We start from the raw sequence: 22,479 nt of genomic DNA, 5'->3' as shown, positions 1-22,479 counted from the left end.
CACAGCCACACAGAGCGGGCAGGCGTCTGGCTGGCACCGTGGGATCTGTCTTCCCCTGTGTGTGAGGTGAGACAGCGTAAGGCAGAAGAGACCACAGAACCTGGTGGACCGTGGGCACGATGCCTCCGAGCACAGGGCTTCCTTTAATCAGAGAGACGACTGAAACAAGCGCTCTTTTTTTAAAATACAGCCATTGAAAAGACGATACATTAAGAAACATGTAAACACCGCAGCTGCTTACTTACAAGTTGCACTGCTTGGTTTAGTACCTATGCACTCCTAGGTGTGGAGACCTGTAACGGAGGGACAGGAGCCTCCCCTCACCCCCACAGTTGGGCAAATTAGTGGAGAATGAGGGCGGAGTAAGAGGAAACCTTAAGGTCTAGCTTGTGCACAGGTCCTGAGAGAATAAAAGCAAATTCTATCTTCTAGTTCTCCCAGAAGAAAGATTTAAGATGTTACAAAAGTCGGAGGCTGGATCTGTGTTGTCTGTGGGGACGCAGAGGAATTGTCTGGTGCTTTCCAGCTAGAACAGCATCTACGGGAGGCACACCAGAGCCTAGTCTCAGGCTCTGCAGAGAAGGCCAGGAGCACAGAGCCCACCTCCCCCACACACTTGCATCCCAGCCTTGCAAATCCAGGGACAGCTGGACGAGTGGCCCTGTCCCCAAGGGGATTGTCCGTTGTACTGAACTTGGGGCCCAGCCCAGGGAAACCACCTCACCTTCCTTGGTGCTGCCGCCCCCAGTGTTAGCCGAAATGCCTTTCTAGTCTCAGTCCTGATCCTCGGGCCTTGCCCAAAGGCCCACGATTGTACTGAAATTTGAAGGCGCGTCATCCCTATTTCCCACACTAACTGAAAAATGACACAGGAACCAACCAACCCCTCTCCTTGCCAAATTACAGAGACCCGAGACCACCGAATATTGCCCTTTTGGCCAGTGGGGTCTGCTTGTCTTCCAAGAAGGGACGGGAGGCCAAGAGAGGAATTCCTGTCATTTCCAGGTGAAGCAGAAAAGGATGTCAACACTGTTCCTGCAACAGGCCCAAGGGCAGCGCAGCGGCGGGAACCCCTCTAGTGGAACAAGAACACCCACCAGAGTGTTTTTAAAGAAAAACGGCAATGGTCCTCAACCCTGGCCAGTCACCTGGGGGAGACATGATTTGGCAAGCCGGTTCTGAGGCTGTGGCAGGTCCTGCTGAGTCCTCATCGCCCTCCTGAGGGTTAGGTGGGGAGTGGAGGGGCGTGGGCAATAGTAAGAACAAAATGTCCGAGTGTTTGAAAGCCAGCCCCAATTCTCAAAGTAAATGGAGAGCAAGGAGTGAGAGGATCCACGCTTAGGGAAGTAAGGGGTCAAGGCCCCTTCCTGGGATCTGTTCTTAAAGGAAACGTGTCCCTGTTTAGGCTTGTGGGCTGGGCACACAGAACAATACCCCAGAACCACACAGCCCCCAGGGCTGACGGGAGTGACATGGAAGGCAGACAGCTCCATGCAGTGTTGACACTGCTGCCATCCATACATGACAATGACCCCAGGGCGTCTCTGAGCCACGATTTTTCGTGGGTGAGGGGACAGTCAGCTAAAGGCCCTTCCACAGGCTCTGTCCCGGGATGTTACCGACAAGAGTCCACAGAAGATGGAGAGGAGAGGTGTCTGGGTCCCAGCAGGGAGGGAAAGGCCAGAAAGGAGGTGGCTTGTGGAAACGTCAAAGCACCACATCCAAGACTCCCAAAGAGGTAGCTTCCTAATCTCGAGTCTCACCCTGGCCACCTGGGATGGGGCAGGCCCAACTCCTGCCCCTCCCTCAGGGACGTAGAGGGGAGGACAAGAGGTGACTACCCGGGGCGCGTTGGCAGCTCAGGCTCCCAGGGACGTGGTCAGATCCTGCATCAGGAAGCCAGAGGCTGGGCCGAGGACGCTGGCACTCTGTCTTCCTATGCGACGCGAGGCAGCCCCGTGCGAGGCCCCTGCAGAGCCTCTTGCCCCAGAGGGACACTCGCTTCTAAGATGCTACCTCTCACTACTCCGCCAGCTGCAGAACCCCAAGGAGAGTGCCTCCTGGCCCAAGCCCCCAAGGTTCTTCAGAAAAAGAATTTAAGTCAAAAACATGATTTGTTTTCAGGTTGCAAGTAACGGGTCAGCTGAGCTCACACCATCCTCCCCTCCCCCAGCCGCTGGTGTCCGGTAGATGGGGCGCTGGGTGGGATCCCAGCAGCTCCTTGGCCCTGGGGGCCTACTGCCTGCAGTTGTTGTCAGACAGCTGGCTGGGGGTCCGCACTTCACCCAGGGAGGTCGTGCCCTCGAAGCGCTGTGAGGCGATGGCTGCCTGGTGGGACATGCTCTTCCGTATGATGTCGCCCTTCCGCCACAACACCACTTCCTGCAAAATGGGGAGAGGGGCAACGTGACGGCACGAGAGGAAGGCATGCGGTTGGGTTGCCCGGGGGCTCTAATGTTCTCTTGGGGAATCTTAGGCAAAACCCTCCTCTGCTTATCTCCCAGCAAAGACAGCAGCTGTCCCACCTCCGTCCCAGGGAACTCTGGAAGCTTTGGGCTGGAAGGCAGAGTGGTTGTGGGGTTGGGCCGAGGAAGCAGACTCTAGGTACCTGTGGGAACCCTCATTCTTGCTCTGGGGCTCTAGGTGACCCGTTTCCACCTCTGGTACACTAACAGTGGCAGAGACTTGCACCATACTGCTTAACCTGCCAGACAGGAGCCTGATCTTTGCAGAACGACGCCCTCCTGTTCTGTCGCTAGGCCCCCAGGGGTCGGGCGGAGGTGCCAGGCCTCACCTGCTGTTTGAAGTAGCGCCGCTCCTCCTCGTCTATCAGCACCAGGTTGAGATAGTAGCGCACGGAGAACTTCTTGTTGATGTCCCGCATGGTGGGGGTGAGCTCGTAGCCCGCCAGGAAGAGCCGGATCGGGATAGACTCTCCTGTAAGGGCCAGGCAGGAATCAGAGCGAGGGACAAAGTGGCCACTCGACCTTACACAAGTCACTCTGGCCAGCGTAGGGAGTCTGGGCATCTGAGCATGGCGTGGAACGCAGGACACTGCTGCCGCCTTTGGGAAGCTGCACTCTGCTGCCCAGTGATGTGCTGAAGCTAAAAGGTGACTACAATTCCCTTCTAGTCCAGCTGTGCTTCTGAATGTCCTCCCACTGTCCCCACACAGGACCGTGAGTGGCAGTGGGGATGGGCAGCCACTGTCAAACATCTTTTGATCACATGGAATGTGTCTCCTTGTTGGGTTTCCAAGAGCCAACTGTCAAACTCTAGCTAACTCATCATGTCACCCAGCAATTCTGATGCTACGTCCTTCCATCCTAATTAGGGCATGCCCCCCAAAATACATCACTAAGATGGATTGGCGGATGGTATAGTGGTCTGGGAAACATCCTCATTCTAGTCCCAGTTCTCCATTAACAACTAAGTCTGTTGCTTTCCCTGGACCTTAATTTTCTCAGGTGGAAAATTACGGAAACAAACTACAGACCATTTTAGATCCCCTCCAGCTCTAACACCATGCCTTTCCTAGCATAAGTGGGACAAAGTGAGGGCAGTAGTTGTACTAAGAAAGGCCAAACCTATAATGCAGTGTAAAGCTAAATAGAAATGATCTTTTCATTATCTGCTGTTTTGTATGTTTCTCATTGCCCCAATTCATTTGTACAAGGACAATGACAACTGGTTCTGCTTGCACAGCTGGTGGAAAACTGGAACGCGGGGAGTCTGGAGAGCTCAGTCCTCCCTCCCCAAGGACCTGGCACGGTGCTACTCAACATTGTCCCCAGTGTTCCAGGCTGCTAAGCTACGACACTCCTTCTGCGTGGATTAGACCTTGGCATCAACAAGCACTTCTCAGTGAAAGAATACACTCTTCATGGTCAGCTGCAGCAGAGCCAGTGCAGAACATAAGTGATGGCTTCTCCCAAATAATCACAGATTCCCCAAACAAAGCTCTCAACCCCACCCATCCCACAAGTAATGTTAGCTCCGAGGGGTGAGCGGGGGAGGACTAGTTCCCGTCCCGTCCAGTTCCCAGTGCTGACTGTAGCCCCTGATGGTGCTGGCCAGAGTATTTATACTTGGTGAGTGAATGCAGAGAATTAATCATTTTACCAGAGCCGGAACTAAGTAACAAAAATGACTATTCTGTATTAATCTCTTGCCCCTTAACAGCAAAGAGTGTCAGAATGTCAACAGGCAGAAGTTACAACATGTTCAAACTGTGTATGTTAACCAATTTGCAAGCTTTTTGTAACAGGGTTAACTCAGTCTCCAGTCCAAGCTCATGATGTAGTCAAGGCAGAAGCGGAGCTTCTCTGGGGGAAGGCAGGTGGCAGGCTGGAGTGTCACAGACTCAGCCCAAGTGTACCATTAGAGCTTAGGAAGTTATAGGTTAACAGAAATCTCACTTTGGCAGTACAGTCCCTCACGCCCCTCCACAGTTTTGTGCAGGGCCTGGAGACAAGGTGTGGTGGTGGGGGGGGGGGGGGGGGCCACGGGGCCACGAGGCTTACCTCTTACTGGTGCTCCATCCATGATCTCATACTTGGCTATCGTGTCGTTCTCATGGTACACGTTGGGGCCTGTGCCCGTCGTTTCCCGCTTGATGATGTCTATCTCCATGTGCTTGATTTTGATTCTCACCAGCAGGAAGTATATCTTCCCCACAATGACATCTTTCAAGTGGTATCTGGGGAACAGGAAGTAAAGAAAATAAGATGTGTGTACAGCAGCCAACCCTTTGTGTATTTCCAGGCCTTTCTGGTCTCAGGAGAAGGTACCCTATCCTGCGTGCTGGCTAAAGGTGGGGTCACAGTGCACACTCACCCACATTCCACCACGCTGCCTTGCAGCCTAATTTCCCAACATGTACTTTATTTGAATCAAAGTAACTTCTGTTCCTTCCATTCTTCCATATACAGCTCAAAGGATGTTTCTCCAATATGTTACATCACCCATTCAGGCTTGCTTATTTTATCTATCTGCTCAATTATAACTTTTTTTTATATATTTCATATTTGTTTGTTTTTTTAATTTATTTTCGTTTCTTTTCAATATGTTTTTATTGATTTTTAGAGAGAGAGGAAGGGAGAGGGACATAGAGAGAGAAACATTCATGAGAGAGAAACATCCATGAAAGAGAAACATCATTGATTGGCAGCCTCCTGCACCCCCTACTGGGGATGGAGCCCGTAACCTGGGCATGTGCTCTGACCTGGAATCAAACTGGTGACCTCTTGGTTCATGGGTTGACACTCAACCACTGAGCCACACCAGCTGGGCATGTTTCATATTTGTGTATGTTTTTTCGATATCCTAATGTATAAGAGGCCAGTCCCACAAATGCAGAAGCCAGGTCTTTCTATTCCTCTCTCAGCCCCATAGATGTCCTTTGGGAACTGGGCCTTGACGGCCTGCAGCCAAGTCTTGTGTGCTATGGACCTGACAGGCCAGGCAGGAGCAGCAGAGCAAGATGCCACATCCTATCCCATCCACCTTCTCTCTGGGCTCTGCTTACAAGGACTGTGCTCTGTGAGCTGTCGGGAATCTGGCCACGTAGGTCTCTGGGTCAGACAGGCATTCTGGTGGCCTGTACAGGCACAGCCCTATATCAGGAATAGCAGGCAGAGAGCAAAATCTCCAAACCTGAAGATCAGAGTCATAGGATGTGAGTGTTGGCAGGGACTTCAGAATTTAACCTCCTTATATTATAGGTTAAGAAAAGGAAGTTTGAAGAAGGTAAGTCATTTAACCAGGATTTGAGTAGGGGACAGACTCAGGATGTGAACCAAAATCCCTAATTCCTAAGCTTATGTTCTCTCCATTATTTCTTTTTTTGTCTTATGTTTTTACTGATTTGAGAGAGAAATGGAGAGGAAGAGAAGAAACAGTGATTGGCTGCCTCATGCACACCTCCTACGGGGATTGAGCCTACAACCCTGGCATGTGTCCTGATTGGGAATTAAACCCGAGACATCTCAGTGCCTGGGACGATACTCAACCAACTGAGCCACACCAGCCAGGGCTTTCCATTACTTCACATCACTTAGGCTAATAACCTAATTGGGAAGACTGCAGACACCTAAGAATAGTTACAAAAGCAGAATGTAGGCCACTGAGCATTTTGGAAAGAATGCTTAGAGAACACAGATTCTAGGGGTTTTCCAACTTTCCTAAGCTGAACATTCCTTTATTCTAAATACAATCTCATAAGAAGCATTAATATATAAGAGCTGCTCGGTGGAGGGTGGGCCTTGAGCCCTGGCTCCCCTCCCCTCTTTCACTTACCCTTTCTGTGTGTGCTTGAAACCGCTAACCTGATGCAAGCCCTTCATTTTTTCAGGAACCAGAGGTACAAACATTTTCAGAACCTGCTAACCTTAGCCCACGTCCTTAGTGACAGAACAGAACCTGGCTCACAGCGCGGCCCTTTCTGTTACGTCATTCAGACCTGCGCTCACGGGGTGGCTGCTCTGCGAGGGCAGGGCCAGATTCTGGGAGCGTCCAGTCCTCCACGTCACGCACTGACTCTGAGTGCCTTTCACATCCACGGGTGGTCCTGAACTCACTGCTGACTGGCTATTCTGAGCTCCTGCAAGTGGCACTGCCTGCCAGCCACCCCCTTTGTCTGGTGGCCAGGGCGTTGGTGGGCATGCACTTCGGTGGCTCCTTTTCAGGAAGGCACACAGAGCCCCAAAACTGTGAGGAGAAAGGGGAAGAAGTCTGTTCCCTTACACGTACCTTAGATCAACCTTCATTTCCTGTCGCCCTGCCCGTTCGGTAGGAGGAGCCCAGGCCACGCAGGCTCGCTCTGGGACACAGTGATCACTTTACTGACACCCCACTTGGTTCCAGACCACGGGGCAGGGGAAAAAACACACCTTTCCCTCACCCTGTGCTGAGAAGCACATATGTTCTGGTTTAAAAAGCCCCTGTTCCCTGCCCCTTCACAGGTGAGCCTCTGGCTCAGCTCCCTCTCCCCTGAGCTGGCTGGCTGTGGGGCTGTGGTAAGGGCGGTCCTGTGACTAGAATCCACTCTTCGCTCTGCACATTTGATCTTCAAACATTTTCAAGAATGCACTATGTTGAAAAGAAGCTGTGGTGCCTTTTTGAACTGTACACGGGATTTACAAGCCCTTAAGTATTTTCGTGTTCTAACAGTAAACACGGTTTAACACAGAGAAGGCTTCCCAACTTGCCAGTAAAAGTTCTTTCAAGGCCTTCCTGAAAAGGCAGCAGGTACTCTGCTACAATTCATTTCAGTTCAGAGAGGAAGCAGCGGCCTGAGGCGGTGTCTGGTTTCCTCATTCGCCTTCTAAGGGCATACTGGTCACAGGAGACAGATGACAATGGACCGGTATTTGAGGTGATTCTCAGCAGTAGAAGGAAACAGCTGTACTTTGAATCCAAAACCATTAGTCTTAAAGCTAGTTTAATTGACTCTGAAAGACATCATAAGCTGTTTATTTTAAGGTACCTTCTTAATTTAATAGAGTTTAGTTTAAGTCAAATGAGGTTTGATTTCCTGGCACATATATGCCCTGTTTATTTCTGTGCTCGCTCCTGCAGCATGAACCAGCCGAGGCAAGGGGCTTCCATCACTTTGCGTTCTGATCAGCTTCTATCTTAACCCCCCGAAACAGTTCTTCCACAACCCGGGGCACCGGGCACTTACTTGGACTTGTTGTACTCAAACTCGATGTGCAGGCAGTCCTCGATTCCAACCTCCATCTTGATGGAGGAGTTCAGCTCTGGGTACGTGCTGAGCGTGTGAACGACAATGTCCATCTCTTTGACAACATCGTTGAGGCGGCGGCTGATGGTGGCGCGGAGGAAATACCTGGAGAAGATGGACGTGGGGTGAAGGAACACTCCCTGTTTCCAGGGCTACCTAGGTTCATGCGCCGAACTGACCCACTTGAGAGAACCCCTACAGCGGTTCTTATTCCTTAGAGAATTTACCTCTGTGGATGGACCCTCCTCCCCGAAAAAATGCCCAGATGCACTTACACACAAGATTTTGCAGTTACAATTCCAGGGTGTGCAGAGACCCTTCCCCGAACCCCTTTTTGAGCTCATGCTCTGGTGGAGAACGCTGCTCTAATCAGTGATTCCTCCGCTCTGTATTCGGGGCGCATGTCACTCCTCTGCCTTTCGTGGCCCTCACCACTCTCTACCATGTATTTGTGCGCAGGTTTTATGTCCTCAAGTAGCTTCTGGCTCTTTGGGCACAGGAATCTGTCTTACACTCTTAAACTTGCACACCCGTTTGTTTAACAATATTCAAGCAAGAAGCATTTTTCAAGTCCCTCACAGTTAAACTGAGGAATAAGGAATGGAGAAACTAAGTCAGCTCTTCATTCAGAAAGCCTTCATTGCGAGGCATAGGGTGAATAAGAGACACCATCTCCGGGGACGCTCGCGGACCACTGCAGGAGGTGGGCAAATAAATGGGAAAATCAGAACAAAGTGCTAACTTGGATCCAGGAATGCCGGCCTGGGGGAGAGAGAAAAGGGCATTCGGGAGAGCAAGCCTTCTAAGTAAGCAGCAGAGGGAGAGAACCTGGTGTGCTCGGACAAAGAAAATCTCCGGGGAACTAGGCTCCTCGGAGAAGGGGGTGGGCATGGTAGGGGCAAGTCCGGAAGTTTCAGAAAGTATGCCAAGTCTGACTTCTACCGCCAGCCACTTAGGGTGGCCTTCCCCATCATGCCTGTCCCCTTGACTTAACTCTAATACCCGGGGAGGGAAGAAACACCCCTTTGATTCTATTTTCTTCTAAATAAAACTTAGAGAATGCCCCCTGTCTTTCAAGCATTCCTGGAGAAAACTGCTAACCAGATCAACTACAGACCAGGCCACTCTCTTCTGGGTGGCACCAACTGCTGCTTGGCAGTCTTCTTATTCATCTCAGTAACTTCCGTCACACTCCACAAGACATTTGTTCCCAACTCTTTTCTAACTGCTCAGGCTCCCCGCCTCCCCCTCCCCCTCTCAGGGGAAGACACTGCTTTTGCTATACTAAGATGAAGGCCTTCCAAGCCAAGGTTTATAATTCTCACCCTTCTCTGCTTTGAGCTGTTCCCAGGGCCTAACGTGTGTGTGTATCTGCCCATCCTTTCCTCCTTCCCACAGCACCTCATGGCCTCCTCCCTCTGGCGGAATGATGCTCCATCTGGGTGCACATCAGAACCACCTGGGGGAGGGGCTTTACAAATCCCGGTGCCCAGGCACGCCTCACATTTAACTGCTCTGGAAAGAGACAGAGGCTTCAACCCGAGTGACTCTAATATGGGAGCCTTGTCTGGCCATCTCGATCCTTCAACTTTTCCAATTTTCTTACCGCATCCAATCTCTCTCCAGCTAAAGGCTTCTTCCTTTGAGTTTATTAAAAAAAAAAAAAAAAAAAAGTCCCCAAATCATCAACCCCTTCCCCTCCCTCCACACCCACCCCCAAATACTGCCCAGACCTCACACTCCTGACCTTCCTTCAGAGACAGCTGTCACAGAGGGACCCACCCGTGCCTCACCCCTGGCTTCTGTTGCCACCACCCAACAGACACTGCCCTCCTGAAGTGACCGCCCAGCCTCCCACTTGCCAAATCCAGTGGCGTGTTTTTCAGCGTCAGGTCTGTGCTAGCGTAAAACGCGTCCTCCTCTTTGAAATGCTCTCCCCAGCGTTGCCCAGGAGCGCATTGCCAGGCTTCAGCTCCTACCATCCCCGCCCACAGGCCCTGAGCTCCCCTCCTGGAAGAGCGGATCAGCTGTGGGCTGAGCAGATGTTTCCAGCAGTGCACCCTGCGTGCCAGGCCTGCATTTCCAATCGGCCTGTGAACTCTCACACCTCTCTTTGCTGCCAGCGCTCCAAACGTTGAAGCTGGATGAGTCATTTTATCTACGAACCATCTCTTCCTCCTGGCAGCCCCCTCTGCAGCTCCACTCGCTAGGAAACTCTGTGGATGTCTACTAAATTCCTGGTTTTCTGCCTGTTCCCATCGTGTCCCCGAAAGCAAAACTCTTAGGCCCTCATTCCAGCCTTGTAACAGTTCTGTGTCCACATTCTACCCACCCACCAAATACCACATATTGACTTTAAATTCTTCCAAAATAACCACTCCCCTGCTTACAAAGCAAAAAGAGCCCCAAACAATCTTTTCACGTTTTCCCTCTGCCTTTGGAATAAGATACAAGCCCTAATGTGAAATTTATACCTTCTATACACTGCCCTTAGCTGATTTTCCCTTCTTGGCCTCCTCTTTCTCAACATGAATCCTAAAGCCTTTAATTTGTACAGCAACACCTTCCTTTATTTGCTTTTTTTATTGTGGTAAAATGAACACGGGGTTCGGAGTATGCCACCCCCAAATAAGCCACTCTGGCTCATACAGAGCTGAAAGGAAGTGAGAAGAAGCAGGCACATGAAAAATTCTTGTCCCGCCCCTCTTTCTTCTTTCTTTTTTTTTTTTTTAATATGGAACGCTTCACAATTTCCATGTCATCTTGCGCAGGGGCCATGCTAACCTTCTCTGTATCGCTCCAGTTCTACTACATGTGCTCCCGAAGTGAGCCGGATGTTCTTAAGCACCAGAGACAACTCTACACTCTCAGCAGCCCAGGGAATACACAGAGAAATCTATAGCCAGCCTCGCTAAAACCGCCCTCATCTTTCCCGTTTCCCCACAGGTTCACCTCCCACAATTAGTTGCCCCTAGGAGCTCAAAGTCCCTTTCCTTTGTCTTGTCACTTCTCTTTAATATTCATTATTGTTCTTCTGGTTAAATGCTTGCAAAAGCCCAAGTTCTGACCACCCTTTTGAGTTACTCATCACAGTTCCACGTGTATGCACAATGCACATGTGAATAAACTTGTTTTTCCTCTTGCTAATCTGCCTTTTGTCAAGTTTATTTTGCAGGGCCCAGTCAGTGAACCTAAGATGGGTAGGCAAAAAAAAAGGTTTTTGTCCTCTACAATATACAGGGATGGGCAAAAGTAAATTTACAATTGTTGTATAGAAAGTAATACAATAATTAATAAGTAATAATACAAGAATAAACTGTTTCATGTATTCATAACTATAAACCTACTTTTGCCCACCCTGTACATAACATTAAATTTACCATTTTAACCATTTGTCATTTGAAGTATACAGTTTGGCGGCATTAAGTCCATTCACATTGTTGTGCCATCATCACCATCATCCATCTGCAGAACATTTTTAACTTCCCTAACTGAAACTCTGTTCCCATTAAACACTAACTCTCCATTCCTCCTCCCCTCAGCCCCTGGCAACCATTGCTCTACTTTCTGTCTCTATAATTTTGACTCCTCTAAGCTCCTCATATAAGTGAAATCATACAGTATCTGTCTTACAACTGGCTTATTTCACTTAGCATAGTTTTCAAGATTCATCCGTGTTGTAGCATATGACAGGATTTCTTTCCTTTTCAAGGTTAAATAACATTTCATTGAATGTTTTGTTTTATCCAGTCATTTTCTTTATCCAGTCATCTGCCGATGGACATTCAGGGGGCATCCACATTTTGGCTACTGTGAATATGCTGTTATGAATGTGGATATACATACGTCTATCTGTTTGGAGTCCCTGCTTTCACAGAACAAATTGATGATTGTCAGATGGGAAGGGAATTGTGGGAGGGTGAAAAGGGGGTAGGGATTAAGAAGAACAAACTGCCTGTTATAAACAAAAGTCACGAGGATGTAAAGTAAATAATAAGGAATATAGTCAATAGTATTGTAATAACTATGTATGGTATCAGGTGATTATTAGACTTATTAGGGTGATCACTTTGTGTTATATAAATGTATAATCACTATGTTGTACATGTGAAACTAATACAATATTGTATGTCAACAGTAACTAAAAAATAAAAGTATAAGATAAAATAAAGGGGGGAAAAAAAAGTCTGCAGCAACCTAAACCCAGGCCTTCAGGTGAGAACAAGCTGATCTTAAAGACAGTACCAAGACCTCGAACCAGGTGTCCAGAGCGAAGGAGGAAGTCTGCTTCATCCCAGTGACATCACATAATCCTGGGTTACATCCAAGAGACTAGAGCTGCTCTGGATTTTTTTTTTAAACCCCAGAGCCCCTGGGATGAGTCCCTATCCTCAGAGTTTCCAAGACTGGAACAATAAAAGCAATCCTATGTCCTCAAATTGTATTCATTCATCTTTGAAGAACTTGTTACACTGTTACATTTTATTCTCTTATCAACCCCCCGAAAAAATGGAGCAGGCAGATCTAGAATTAGAAACAAACCTATTACCCACTTTTCTAGTGAAAAAGCTGAGTGACAGAGCTCAGGATCACACTGCTGTCCTGAGAACTGGATGGAGGGTCAGTATGTCCTGATGAAAGTCGACTGTTGAATTTTTAGGGATTTTATGAACCGGTGGTTAAACGCAGCAATTATTTGCAATTATATAAACTTACAATTGAATGAATTATATTAAATTCAATGGTAATACATACCAAAACAATGGTAATACATACCAAAAATTCATTGCTTCCTAATTATTTTGCTACAATTTTCTGCTCTTGGGGAATTTATATTTAGTGTCCCCGTATGTCGGTAATGTTTGCTAAATGTGGTTACTGTACATGTCTCCCCACCTGTGCATTCGGGATGTCAGGTTGGTAGCCTGAAATTGGCCATGGTGGGAATATCTACACTACAGCAATGAACAAATGCTAAAGCAGGGGTGTTCCTCCCGGAGAGCCTGTTGCTAACCATCTACCAGCATACCACTGCTCTCTGCATTCTTCCTTCTCGATATCTTCACAGACTCTCGAAAATGTGGGCAGCTTCAGGTCCTGCTCCACAGGGGCCAGTTTCGGGGGCGAGGTGGGGCACAACTTACCGGAGCTTCACATTCTGCCCTGTGTAGGACTCATACGGCTTCTCCACGTGGGTGAATTCGAAGTCGAAGGCCTGTGACTGGGTAATTTCTCCCGGCCGGGCCAAGTCCTTCACCAGCGACACGAACTCGTGGTGGTTCCCGCGGTCATAGTAGAGTTCTGGGGAGAGAGCATCGGCCTCCTCGATCAGACCCTGAGCTACCCCGGGGCCTGGCAACGGGCTTCATCCCAGCTGTGGGCGCCTGTCTCCTAAGAGACCTCCCCCCTCAACAGACCAGTGTTTTTCCTTGACCCGCTCTTTCACTGCATTCCTCATATACTGGTCTCGCTCCACCTCCCCCTTTCCCAACACTTCCGTTTTATATAGAGAAATCCCGTGGCACAGTAAGAACCCCATATAATCCTGCTCAGGACAGCAGGGCAGACCTCAGTAAGGGACACTTCAGGGGAACCACTATCAAAAACACCACATTTTTTAAAGCACATTAAAAAAATTTTGTAACTCTTAAAGCATATTCATCGGCATTTATCACCAGTTTAAAAGATAAGGGAACGGAGTCACAGCACGGTTAAATAACTGGCTTAGAGTCTAGGGTTGGCTGCTATGGGACTGAGCCTGTTTCTACAACCTAGTAAAATGGGGGTAAAACAACTCACTTCATAAGGTTTTGTGAGAATTAAAGGAGGCAATGAAGGGACATGACTTAGAATAGTACCTAATAGATAACAAACACTCAAAATATTAGCTATGCCCTAGCCAGTTTGCTCAGTGGATAGAGCGTCGGCCTGCAGACTGAAAGGTCCCAGGTTCGACCGGTCAAGGGCACGTACTTTGGCTGCAGTCTCCTCCATGGCTGAGGCCCTGGTCAGGGTATGTGCAGGAGGCAACCAATCGATGTGTTTCTCTGACATCAATATGTCTCTCTCTTTCCCTGTCTCTAAAAAATCAATGGCAAAACATCCTCTTGGTGAGGTTAATACACACACACACACACACACACACACACACATATATATGTATATGTATTAGCTGCTAGCTGATCCATGTGGCCAATCTGACATAGAAGTTTTAATGTTATTACCTCCATCTAAAACAGTGGCTCTAAGACTGCAGTGGGCATCAGAATCACTTAGAGGGCTTATGAAAACATAAGATTGCTGGGCCTCACCCCTAGTCTGATTCAGGGGGTCTGGGGAGTGGGCTGATCTCGCTGGTCCCGGGACCCCACTTTGAGAAGCTAGGCTCTAGGTTCACCCTCCCCTAGAAATAGTTTTGGTATATTTCGTTGATATAAGTTCATGCCACCCTCTATCCTATATTATTTTTAGCCTCTTTGTACTCTGCTATTTAAGTATTAACTTCTGCTAGTACTCTATACATCGTGATTAGAGGTAAGGCATATATGCCCAGCTTCCCCGCGTCCTCCCAACCCACCCGGCTGCATGGCAGACATTCAATACTGACTGACTACACATGGCCAAGGTGCAGTCCAGGTGCACCCCTGGGGTATTTCTGAGCTGCAGGCCAATGCTAGGCTGCACCCTGAAGTAGGAGAGACCATACGGGAAAATGGAGCAGGCAGAGCGCACTCGCCACTTCCGCTGCTTGGGGATGAAGAGACAGGTCCACAGGGAGGGGTGTCTGGGACAACCACCCACAGGCCTGGTCCTGGATCTTCAGGACACAGCAGGCAAGCTCTCTCAGGGAGACCTCAGCATCAGGGGGTGTGGGGCGGAGACGTATTTGCTCTGGGTCCACCCTGGACAGTGCAAGGTCTGAGTCCTCTAACAATCAAGGCCATCCTGGGTCAAAGAACCAGCTCTCCTGCCTCCCTAAAGGTGGCGGTGGTGTGGCTACATACAGTGCTGCTACATCTGTGTGAATGTACATTGTATTCTGTGATTACAGTTGTTGCTGGTTTCCTATGTAGTTACACTTTGATCCATCTTATCCATCTTATATTACAAACAATCCACCTTCTCTCCCAAACACTAAATGGAACCAGCAGTGGGCACCATTCTGGGTAGTGAGTGATAATCCACAAAGTTGCTAAATGGGAGAGGACAGTTGCAAACTATGGGGGGGGAAGGTGAGCAACCAATGCTAGTTCTAAAATCAGTAACTGTGCTCAGGAACATGATGTGCAGTGACTGGGTAGGAGCAGAGCCACTGGCCAGCCCACGTCAAGGGCTCCTCCACTTCTGCTGGTCCAGGGCCACCTGAGCCCTAGTGGATGATCCTGGCTCTGACGTGGGCTCGGACCCCTCCACTGGGGAACCTGGTACCTCGATTCCCAAGCACTGGATTCCAGCCATCGTTTCAGGGGACAAAAGCAGGCAGAGCAAGGCCCCAACATCCATGACCTTTATGTGGGAGATCCCAGAGCCAAGAGAAAGATGGGAAAAGGAGGATGGAAAAACACACGAACGTGATTACACAGCTCAGAGGCACCATGAGAAACAAAGCAGAGGAGGCCCCGTGAGCCCTCAGAGAGCAGTGAGGCTGCCAGCATCCGAGGATCCTAGCAACGGGCTGCCTGACCCAGCGGGGGGACCTGGTGGTGGCCAGGACCTCTGGCGGAAGAGGGCCTTCCCTGCATAGCATCACGCTCTGCTTCGGTTCTTTCCTCCTGGACACACACCACTACAAGCTCTTCTACCAAATGTCACGGAAGAGTGATCAGTGTCTGAGTGGGGCCGGACTGGACTTTCTCATTTGTCATTTAAAAGCTGTTTGCAGTGCTTTGGCAAACACTGCTAAGGCAAAGGGGCAGAAATAGCACCGTATTTTGCTCCTTGCCAGGAAGTTTGGTTTCCTCTGACAGGACTTAAATAAAACAATCCAAGGCTGTTCTAGTGAGAGGTTTGGATCCTAAAGAGGCAGTAAACTGCCTCTATTTTTTTTTCCCCCAAAGATGCAGGCACAAATCATGCCTAGCTCTTCCGGGCCCCCAAGACCCTCGGGGACTAGCCATTTCAAGCTAAAAGTCGGAATTGACCAAGTGGTTTTGTTAAGGTAACTTCCCTGTCTCCAGCCTCCCAGGAGGAAATGAATTTTGCAGGAAGGATGCTTTCATGGTGAAACCTGCCACCAACGGCTGAGGAGCGAACCTGCCACTTTGGGAGGAAATGGAGCTGGCTGGGCAGCCCAGGGTCATCCCCTGAAAGAAGCTGAGACTTGCTGCTGGTCCAGGCTCCATGGTGGTCTTGGAAGAAAAGAAGTTAGCAAAGGCAAAAAGACCTGCAACGAGCCTCCTCTTCACCCTGATTTTCCCGAGCACTGTTTGCTAACTGGCAACCCGTTACGATTCGTGCTGGCCACTCTGCTCAGATCTCCTGGACCCCAGTAAATCTGCCGGGCAGTCACACCCCTGAGCTGCTCTGCTCCAAGCCCTGCCACAACTTATTAACAGACTACAATCAATCGATTTCATCTCAATGTGCCTTTTACTTAGCATTTCCTGGGTAAATTAAAATAGAGAAATCCTCTGGAGTTTTTAAAGTACAGGCTTGATTGGTGAGGATGAGCTCAGATACATCCAAAGGCAGGGGCCAGCTCAGGAAAGAGTTATACCTACTTCCTCCCCTTTAACCCTGTACGGAATCGATAAGAATTTTAAGGAGAGGACTGACAATGTCAGAATGGCCTTTTAGATAGTTTACTGTTATAGACGGTGAACTGAAAGAAGAACAAAAACAAAGGCAGGAAAACTAGTTAGGAGACTACTTGCTACAAACAAATAATAAATGCATTAAGAATGGAGAGGAAGCCCTGGCCGGTGTGGCTCAGTTGGTAGGGTGTCATCCTGTGCACCAAAAGACTGCCCCTTCGATTACCAGTCAGGGCACATGCCTGGGTTGCAGGCTTGATTCCCCCCGTAGGGGGTGTGCAGGAGGTAGCCAATCAATGTTTGCTCTCACATCAATGTTTCTCTTTCTATCCTTCTCTCTGAAAGGAAGGAAGGAAGGAAGGAAGGAAGGAAGGAAGGAAGGAAGGAAGGAAGGAAGAAAAAGAAAAAAGAGGCCAATTAGATGTATGGGGGGAGGAATGAAGAGTCTCAGATGATTCCCAAATTTCTGAGGCTGAATGGATGCAGGTGCCATAAGCCAAAATGGAAAACAAAACAAAACTACAGAAGCGGTAGGGCTGGAAGAGAAAGGGGTTTCTGTTTTGGATGCCTCTTTGAGGGACCTGTGGGGTGGGGGTATTCAGGTGGTCATACTTAGCAGGCAGTGAGAAACACAGGCATGGAACTCAGAAGAGAGTACAGGTCAGAACACAGAAAGGATTTGGGAGTCACGTGAATATAAGAAGCCACTGAAGTCATGGGTGCAGATGAGATTACTAGAGCAAGTTATGGAGTGAGAAGGAGCCAGGAACAAAAGTTACCTCTAAATCATCATCAAGATAGGAGCATTGGCCCGTGGACCAAAGGGTCCCAGGTTCGATTCCAGTCAAGGGCACGTACCTTGGCTGCAGGCTCCTCCCCGGCCCAGGCCCTGATCAGGGCTGGTGCAGGAGGCAACCAATCGATGTGTTTCTCTCACATCCATGTTTCTCTCTGTCTTTCCCTCTCTCTTCCACTCTCCCTAAAAATCAATGGAAAAATATCCTTAGGTGAGAATTAACAAAAACAAAAAAGATAGGAGCTTTTCTGAGCAGGGCCTGGGCCACTAGGAGAATGGGGCACAAAGGGGTCCGGGTAGCTGTGTCTGCAAGGACCCTGTGCAGAGTCCCTTCCATAAAGTTTTGTGTGGGCTACTGTAACTTCCAGGAGAAGACACTAGGAAGGCAATGCGGCCAGGCCGACGGAAGGGGAGGCTAACCTGCTTTGAACATTCCCCATGGACAGTCTGCATAGGAATCAGGGGTAACTACAGGTGGAATGATTTACATGCCTGGCCCCTGGAAACTTCTTGTGGGTCCAGCTTACCATGGAAAGAGAAAAGGACAGTGATCATCTTAACTCCTTTTTACTGAGTACCTACTACGCGCGCCAAGCCTTGCACTTCATGTATATTATCTCTAGTCCTTACAAGTCTTGACCTCAGCAAAGTCTGTTTTATTATAAACTGAGCCTTTTCTAATTTACATAACCAGCATAGCTGCCCCTGCATGTACCAGGCTGTCCCTCTAATGAATACACAGGTGGGACAAATATACTTTCTTTTTTAAAAGTAATTCTTTTTAAAAATATATATATATATATTTTATTGATGTTTTTACAGAGAGGAAGGGAGAGGGAGAGACAGTTAGAAACATTGATGAGAGAAAGACATCAATCAGGTGCCTCCTGCACACCCCCCACTGGGGATATGCCCGCAACCAAGGTACATGCCCTTGACTGGAATCAAACCTGGGACCCTTGAGTCCACAGGCCGACACTCTATCCACTGAGCCAAACCGGTCAGGGCTTAAAAGTAATTCTTTATTGTTGAAAGTATTACATACGTCCCCTTTTTTCCCTCACTGACCCCCTCCAGCCAGCGACAAATACACTTTCATCAGGAGGAAAAATAAATTAGTCATAAGGATAAGGTTAATTACATAAACCACTTCATTTTCAAAATATGGAACTAACTCTTCTGATGGAGGAAGGAAGAAAGGAAGGATAGAAAAAAGGAAGAAAGGAAGGAAGGGAGGAAGGAAGGAAGGGAGGGAGGAAGGGAAGGAAGGGGAGACAGAGACAGGGAGAAGAAAAGAACCAAAGACTACGCTTTATAAGAAAAAAATTTGAGTTAAAATGGAAATCAACGAGGAAGGGAGGCAGAGCGCAATGATATCAATCAACTTCCTTACCATACAGCCAGATCTCAGAAAGAATCTGACCAAGTTCCACCCACTTCATACACAGCCAAGTGGTGCAATGAAGGAGAAAACCACAAGACCACAACTTCAACAAAATTACTCACTGGCCTCGCTCTGGTGCCCTGAGGTCAGCTGGCACACTGTCTCAGGTATATGGCACAGATTCGCCACACTCCGCAGGAAGCACAACTCTCTGACCTCACGACATTCCCACGGGGTGATTCTGTTATCCTCGTCTTACAGGGAAGAAAGCAGCCCAGAGAAAGGCACAGCGTCCCCAAAGTCACAAGGTCAAGTCAGCCCAGAGTGCTCAGGGGCCCAGGAAGAGTTGTCAGGGGGAGCAATAAAACGTTCTGAGAAAACTCGCCAGGGACGCTATTCTGGGATCCAAGGAGTTAGACAAGAAACCAGCCGGGGCAGGTACAGGAAGCAGCCTTCTTCGATTAGACTAGAACAGGGGTCGGCAAGCTGCGGCTCTCGAGCCACATGCGGCTCTTTGGCCCCTTGAGTTTTTAGCAAAGGCCAGCTTAGGAGTACCCTAATTTAAGTGAATAACAATGTACCTACCTATATAGGTTAAGTTTACAAAATGTGGCTCTCAAAAGAAATTTCAATCGTTGTCCTGTTGCTATTTGGCTCTGCTGACTGATGAGTTTGCCGACCACTGGACTAGAAGGTCTTGATCCCATCCCCCCTGAGCAGCTCCTTCAGTCCTGCTGGGGCAGCAGACATAGGGGTTACCTTTCTGTGTTGACGAGGTTTTGCCACCTGGAACGGTGGTTCAGACACAGGCTAAGCCTGCCTGTCTCCACTGGTATGACAGAGCCAAAGAATCCATGCAACAGTGTTCAAGCTACTACTTGAAAATCCGAATGCTAAGTAGGCAAGGACTTCACTATCTCATATGTTACACTCAGCTGAAAATATTGGGGATTCATCCTATCTACTCAGTGGCTCTTTATTAAGGGGGATTTTACCCTGTAGGGTACGTAAGGCAATATCTCAAGACATTTTTGAGGTTACAGCTAGGGGGTACTTCCGGAATTGGGTGGGTAGAAATAGGGGGGGGGGGGGGGGCATTGCTAAACATTCTACACCAAAAAGGAATGACCAGGCCCCAAATGTCAACAGCATGCTGTTGAGAAACCCTATGTAAGCTAGATGCCGGAGAGCAGCGGGTAATGAAACTCATTCTTTAGACCCATTTCCGATACATAAAAGGCCACACTCGTTCTGGATTTGACATAACTGACAAAAGGGTTCCTTGCGGGATCAGCTGGTCTTCCACCCGATTTCATTTTCTATGAAATGCCAGAGGTAAACAGTTCAGGCTGAGCACCGGCTGCAGAGACCTGCACAGGGACTCCCACCCCGCCCAGTGTTTCTGGCCTTTGTAAAAAGGGAAAACAGATTCTTCCCTGAACTCTGAGGACCTGAGAGAGAAGCTAACGAGCTTTCCCAGGAAGTGCCTAAAAACAGAGCTAAACATGCAGCATGTGGTATAGGGCATGAATTCCCTGCCAGAGGTTTTCAACCCACAGCGGGGGATTCACTGAGAAATCTGCTCCTGACCTAGGACAAAAACAATGTATTTCAGAAGTGCATGGGAGTGTTTAATAAACAGGAAACTCCAAACAGCCTTAGAATTGGAGACAATTGCATCTAGACTGGCAGCTTCCAAAATCTCCTGGCAGTTGTTTAACTGCCTTTCACTGTCCAGTTCCAATTGCTAATCACCATGATTAAAGACTGTGGGAGCATTGAGAAATTTTGACCACTTAATTTTAGTCTTTGGAGCATCCGTTCTTTGTCTTTAAGGAGAAAACGAGTCACCTGAAAACGAACACTCATCGAGAAGGCTTAGAAATACAGGCTTAGGTAGACAAGAAACGCTGGATCTGAAGACTGCAGCGTTTTTTCCCTCAAAACACGTATAAGACAGGAAGTTCAGAGATGAGGTGAGGGAGGAGGCAATGGTGAGCCATCCCTCCTCCCACATCAAGTCTAGAAGTAACAAGGGGTGGGTGAGACTGCAACTGAGGCACAGACCAGCTGAACTCGGGCCCCGGAGGAAGGCCAGGCTCCCCTCCCGCTAACAAGCCCACCTGCAGCGAAGGCTGGGCATCTCGCTCCGAAAGCCCCGGAAGGGTTTATTGAGACTTTGGTGGGTCCGTGTCATCTGAGCGGCATGTGGAAGGGACAACTGGGCATTCTGGGCCGCGGTGCCCGCCACCAAGAGGCGCACAGCAGGGTCGCGCCCGGGGCCCTGGGCACCGCCACGCCTCGTGGCGCGCTGTCCCTTTGGGCAGGGAAAACGGTAACGCAGGGGAGGCCACCACGGGCGGGCGGGCGGGCCTCAGACCGCAGGGGACGCAGGGGACCGCAGGCCTTCGCCGGAGCGGCCCGGGGTCCCGCCCCGAGTGGGCGCCTGGCGCGGCGCGAGGACGTCGGGGGTGCGGGGGGGGGGGGGTAGGGGGGGAGGGAGACCCCGGCCGCCGACTCACCGATCTGCCCGATGAACTCGATCTTGATGCCCTGGTGTTCCAGCCGCTTGTTGGGGTGCTTGAGTGCGAGGCTCACCTTCCCGGAGACCGTCTCGCCGTCGTAGAAGAGGAAATACTTCTCCTTCTTCCCGTCCTCCGTCTTGTGCTCGGCCCGCTTCCTACTCTCCGCATCGTTGAGCACGATCTCCACCTCCACGCTCTGCCCGAAGCCGAAGAAGCTCATCTCGCCGCCGGCCGGGCGCGCCGGGCTCTCCGGGGCTGGGCTGCCCTAAGGGAAGGCCAGCGGGCTGGACGCGCAGCCAGAGGGGGGCGCGGCACGACTGCCCGCTACACCCGGAGGGCAGGGCAGGGCCGGCTGCGCGCCCAGAGCGCAGATGCGCCGCGGGCCCGCCAGTCCCGAGCGGGCGCGAGCAGCGGAGACGGCGAGGGGGTGAGGGCGGCCACGCCACGCTTACGGGGGCGGTGCAGGGCCGGGGCTACCGGCTGCTGCCGCCCACCCGGTGCCCTGCGGCTCGGGGCGGCGGAGCGAACCTGCCAGCTCCTGCGGTGCGATGCCCGAGCAAGCTCCGGAGATCCCGGCGGGGGGCGGGGAGGAGGAGGCGGCCTTCAGCGGGAGGCTCGGGAGACGCCGCGCGCAGGCGCACGCCTCTGCCTCTGTAGCCCTTGCCACCCGGCAGCCGGGCCGGGTGCTCACTGCGCATGTGCAGTGGGGCGCAGGCGCTTGCCTTTCCCTTAGTTGACATGGTAGCTACGGCCTTTTCCCAGCATTCGGGCCCACACATCCCGTCAAATTAAGAGACCTGCAGATGTCCTGTCGCAGGGCTTCATTTCCCTGCTTTCCCTCTATTGTTTTGGTTCGGTAGACGTTTACCGTCCACATCTGGATACGTACAAACGTTCGACTGCTGTTTGACGGGGTAAAGGAAGCCCTTTGACACTCACGCGAAATGTCACTTGACAGGGGGCAAAGGTGACAATCCCTGTAGGAAGTCTCTTGTCTCAAATTCCCTTTAAAGTGCCCTCCCGTTTAAGGAAAACGAGGCGGGAAGGGCACTATTCGAATTTAACTTATTTCTTAACCCCCCTACTTTAAAGGGAAAACGAAAAAAAAAAAATCCCTTCGCGGAGCCTCGGTTTAAGTCTCCTTTCTTGGCCCGCCCCTTCCGCTGCGCATGCGGCAGAATGCCCTGCTGATTGGCTAGTGTCATGGGACCGGCGGGGCGCGATGATTGGTCCGTGGGAAGCTCTACGTGTGGTGACTGGCCCGCAGGGGCGGCTCG

The 22,479-nt window shown here is 50.0% G+C and overlaps 1 protein-coding gene and 1 non-coding gene across 2 annotated transcripts; both read right to left on the bottom strand.

Annotated features, from left to right (window-relative positions):
- Positions 1-106: 106 nt before the first annotated feature.
- Positions 107-21,886, bottom strand: VPS26B (VPS26 retromer complex component B). Its single transcript, XM_008142523.3, has 6 exons — positions 21,200-21,886; positions 12,889-13,045; positions 7,685-7,849; positions 4,524-4,699; positions 2,795-2,937; positions 107-2,382 (listed from the first exon to the last, which is right to left on the bottom strand). The coding sequence occupies exons 1-6, from the start codon at positions 21,420-21,422 to the stop codon at positions 2,236-2,238; spliced, it is 1,011 nt and encodes a 336-aa protein (XP_008140745.1). The 5' UTR covers positions 21,423-21,886; the 3' UTR covers positions 107-2,235.
- On the bottom strand, positions 10,473-10,575 carry LOC114231960 (U6 spliceosomal RNA). Its single transcript, XR_003617995.2, has one exon. It is a non-coding gene; the product is annotated as a U6 spliceosomal RNA (small nuclear RNA).
- Positions 21,887-22,479: the final 593 nt, after the last annotated feature.

This window comes from Eptesicus fuscus, chromosome 23 (genome assembly GCF_027574615.1).
Source record: "Eptesicus fuscus isolate TK198812 chromosome 23, DD_ASM_mEF_20220401, whole genome shotgun sequence".
In the NCBI taxonomy this organism is placed as follows: domain Eukaryota; kingdom Metazoa; phylum Chordata; class Mammalia; order Chiroptera; family Vespertilionidae; genus Eptesicus; species Eptesicus fuscus.
Note: the sequence above shows the minus strand (reverse complement) of the source record. Positions and strands in the feature narration are given on the sequence as shown.